This window comes from Chaetura pelagica, unplaced genomic scaffold (genome assembly GCF_000747805.2).
Source record: "Chaetura pelagica isolate M959 unplaced genomic scaffold, ChaPel_1.0 scaffold415, whole genome shotgun sequence".
Lineage (NCBI taxonomy): Eukaryota > Metazoa > Chordata > Aves > Apodiformes > Apodidae > Chaetura > Chaetura pelagica.
In genome coordinates, this window is record NW_009953398.1 from 59,608 (window position 1) to 63,309 (window position 3,702).

Below are 3,702 nucleotides of genomic sequence, written 5' to 3' on the forward strand. Positions count from 1 at the left end.
GGAGAGGGAGCGGCGGGAGCGGCAGGCGGCCGAGCGGCAGCTGGACGACCTGATCCAGATGTGCACGGTGCAGCTGCGCCTGCTCACCGAGGACCCCTCCAACCAGCAATATCCTTGGGAAGCAGGGCTGGGGATGGGGCTGGCAGGGTGTGGGGAGGGAAGGGGTTGAGCCCTGCCCTGAGCCCAGCAGGCAGCGTTCCCGTGTCTGCTCCTTGACCCCTCACACCGCAGCCTACATCACCTGCCAGGACCTCCGCAGCGTCGTGGACCCCTCGGAGCAAATGGTGATGGTGATCAAAGCCCCCCCGGAGACCCAGCTGCAGGTCTCAGACCCGGCAGAGGTGAGTTGGAGCCACCTTTCTGCTCCCCGTGTCTGCACAGCCCGGCCCTGTGCTCCTCGGGCATCCTTGCACCTCCTTATCATGCTCCTTTCCCTTTTCCCAGGCTTTCCAGGTCTCTGTGAGAAGCACTCAGGGCCCCATCGATGTCTTCCTTTGCCCCGAGGACAGCTCAGGGGTCTGTAGCCCTGTCAAGAGCCCCTTCAAAGCCCCCATAGAGGAGTCGTCCCCATGCCATTCGCAGCCCAGAGCCTCCCCACTCCTGCATCCCGCCCAGGACGTGAACATGTCACTTATGCCTGGAGACCAAGGTGGGCAGCTGGGGCTGGGGACAAAGGGGGCTGCCGTGGTGACACGGTGGCTCTGGCCAGGAGCTCTTGCTGTGTTTGCAGCTGCCAGCCCATCTACTGTGGGTGCAAGCAGGGAGCTGGGGTGATGCTTGGGCACCTCAGCAAGGTGGGGAGGGAGGGAAGGCAGGTTCTCCTGCATAGCCAGAACCTGGTTTTTGGGGGGGTTTTACCAAGTACTGTGGGACTTAGGGTTGCTTCCCATCCCTGCAGAGCCGCTGCTGCCGGGGACCAGCGCGCTGCCCAGCAAGGGCCCAGCAGAGGAGGTGAACCTCTCGCCACTGGCCTCCATGGACGCCTTCCTGGAGCAGAGCAGGGAGGATTTTTCAGGATTCTTGGCAGATGAGTTCATCAACCTGTCCCCGCCGCAGGCACAGGACTATCACTTTGGCCTGGAGGAGGGCGAGGGCATCAGCGAGCTCTTTGACTGTGACTTTGGGGACTTCACACCCTTGGACTTCTGAGGCTCTGCCTGGATGCTCCTGGGGGAACTGCCAGGCTGGGGAGGGAGGCCACCCCTGGACCCCTGCCCTCACAGGCAGGGCAGGGCAGGCAGCCCCTGGTCTGCAGTGCCCATAGCTCCTCTCCCTGTCTGTCCTTGCAATATTTTCTTTTTACCCCTCCAGCCCCCCCAGCCCGGTGGGGGACAGTGCTGTCCCTGGCTCCAGTCCCACGAGGGAGATGCCAGGGTGGGGGGGTCCCACCTTGAGGGACCCCCTGCAGGGCTCTGATCATGGGGGAGGGGGTGGGCTGCCCAAGGCAGAGCTGTCGCCCCCCACCCCAGGTGCCCGTTACAGAGCTTTAAGCAGTCCTGTGTATAGATTTGATTAATTTATTACTGTCCCCTGGGGACAGGGCTTAATTACCAGGGGGGTGGGGTGAGGGGGCCATGCAGCAGAGTGGGGGTGCAGAGAGGTTTTGTCATGCTGGGAAGGGGGTGGCTGAGATGCGGGGGGGGCTGGGTCCGGCTCTCCCAGGATGTGGGGGGGACAGGAGGGAGAGGGGGGGTGATGGTGCTGATGGAGGGGACACAGAGGGTCTTGCCAGGGACTCGCCACCAGCACATCCTGACTTTGCTTGTGGCCAAAACAGGGCAGCTGGCGAGGCCTCTGTGGTGGCAGGTGGCTGTGGGAGAGGGGGACAGGGCTGGTGGCCCTGGGACCGTGTGCTTGTCTCCTTGGGGGGACACAGGGGTGTCCTGGTGGGCTGCATCTCTCTGGGTGAGGACCCAATGCTGTCTCCAGGCTCTTCCCCTCCCCATACAGCTTTTCAGCCTCTTGGCTCCATTCCCCCCCTCTTGGGTCCACTGGGGCTGGGAGAGGCAGAGGGGAGGAGAAGGGGGTCCCAGAGCCCCCCAGGGCTGGGCTGGAGACGCACTTTCACTTTTACTGCCTTTTAACAAGCTTGTGTTCCTCTGAGCTTCGTGTTTAATAAAAGTTTCTACTGACTTTGGCCTTGGGTGCAGGGCTGTGCTCAGGTGGCTTGGGGGTGTCAGGGGTGGGGGGGACCCCAACCTGAGAAACCGAGGGGCTTGGGGTTATTTTGAGGGGTGGGTTTTACTTTTCCCACGTTGAACTTGAAATGCAGGAGCAGGTAGGTCACTGCCTGGGGCTGCAGGAAGTGTTTTGGTCCTTGGGTTGTTTTTTTTCCCCCCCACCTCTGCAATTCCCATGTGCTCCATGTGGGGGATGGCAGTGGAGCTGGTCCTGCAACCTCTGCTCCTCCACAAAGGCTGTGCTGAGGAGGCACAGGCCATGGGTCTGGATGGGGATCATTTCTTGCTTCCAACATCTCCTGTTCCCTCCTCATCTCTCCTGCTTGGCCCCCTGCCCTGCCTCCCTCTGGTTTTGGGACAGCATTTGCATGGGGGTGCCCATGGCTGCAGCTCCTGTGGGGGAAAAGAAAGGCAGCATGGGGCAGGTGGGACACCAGTCCATGCACCCACCAGTCCATGCACCCACCACTCCAGTAGGCTCCCAGTTTCCCCAGCATCTCCTGCTCCTGCCCAAAGACAGCTGCCAGCACCAGTTTGCAGCCTGAAGTTTGAGGTCCCCCTGACCTTGGGGATCTGCTGGCTGGAAGGGACAGCCCTGACTGAGTGACCCAATCTTCTGTGGCACACAGTTCCCTTCTCAGGGAGTGAAGGACAGTGGGGACCCACAGGGGGGATGCTTGGAGACTCCAGGGACTTCCTGGTCTGTGCCCCAGCAGCAGGCAGGGACATGCCACTTCCTTCCCTTCTGTGTGTGCTCACTCCCCCCTTTCAGCCTGGCCTCCTGCCTGTTTCTTCTTTAAACAGCCTGATAAATATTTCACTTCAGCCTGTCTTGCATGAGCTCACCCTGCTCCTGTGCTGGGTTTTGCAGGGATTGGGAGCACAGGTTTGGGCCAGGCTGCCAAAGGGTGTTGGGGTGGCACAGTGAGCCCATCACCACTGCCCAGCCTCCCTCCTCCTGCCCCCGTCCCTGCACCTCAACATGGTCCCCACTGCTGCTCCTGTCCATGGGGTCCTGCCCCACAAAGGGGGAGGCCAGAGGGGTGGACGTGGCCCCTGCTCCCCTGCCTGCTGCCTCCTTGACAAGGCTGGTTTTTGTCACCTGAGGTGACAGAGGTGATGAAGCTTTCATGATTTACTGTGGGGTGCCCAGCTCAACCACCTGCCCACGCATCCCCATCCCTGTGCTTGGCAAGATCCAGCCCTCCTTCCCCTCTGCTGCTTTTCATTCCGTGGTTGTGAAAGGTGATGGTGTTGCCCAAAGGGCTGAGACCCTGGTGAGGGGAAAGTGGCTGTCACAGGAGAGGGGGCTCAGTCCTGAGCCTTTCCCGAAAGCCAGATAACCCCGGGCAGCAGCGCAGCTTCTCCTTTCTCCCCAGAGCCAGGGCGGACCTCTCCGATGGCACCGACCATCACGTTCCCCTCACAAGGAGCCTCAGGGGATGAGGAGCCCCCGGACCGCCCCTCCCCACGGCCGCCAGCCCCCCGCAGGGACAGGACCGGACCCCCCTGCAGCACCGCA

The 3,702-nt window shown here is 61.8% G+C and overlaps 2 protein-coding genes across 2 annotated transcripts in view; both read left to right on the top strand.

Annotated features, from left to right (window-relative positions):
- The window catches only part of E2F1 (E2F transcription factor 1), a 7,921-nt gene extending 6,772 nt beyond the window's left edge, over positions 1-1,149 (top strand). Inside the window, exons 5-8 of the mRNA XM_009998385.1 lie at positions 5-108; positions 227-341; positions 445-649; positions 899-1,149. Of these exons, the coding sequence (XP_009996687.1) occupies positions 5-108; positions 227-341; positions 445-649; positions 899-1,149 (675 nt within the window). The remainder of the gene's footprint in view (positions 1-4; positions 109-226; positions 342-444; positions 650-898) is intronic.
- A 1,117-nt stretch (positions 1,150-2,266) lies between these two features.
- The window catches only part of NECAB3 (N-terminal EF-hand calcium binding protein 3), a 30,808-nt gene continuing 29,372 nt past the window's right edge, over positions 2,267-3,702 (top strand). The window contains exon 1 of the mRNA XM_009998386.1: positions 2,267-2,278. Within this exon, the coding sequence (XP_009996688.1) occupies positions 2,267-2,278 (12 nt within the window). The remainder of the gene's footprint in view (positions 2,279-3,702) is intronic.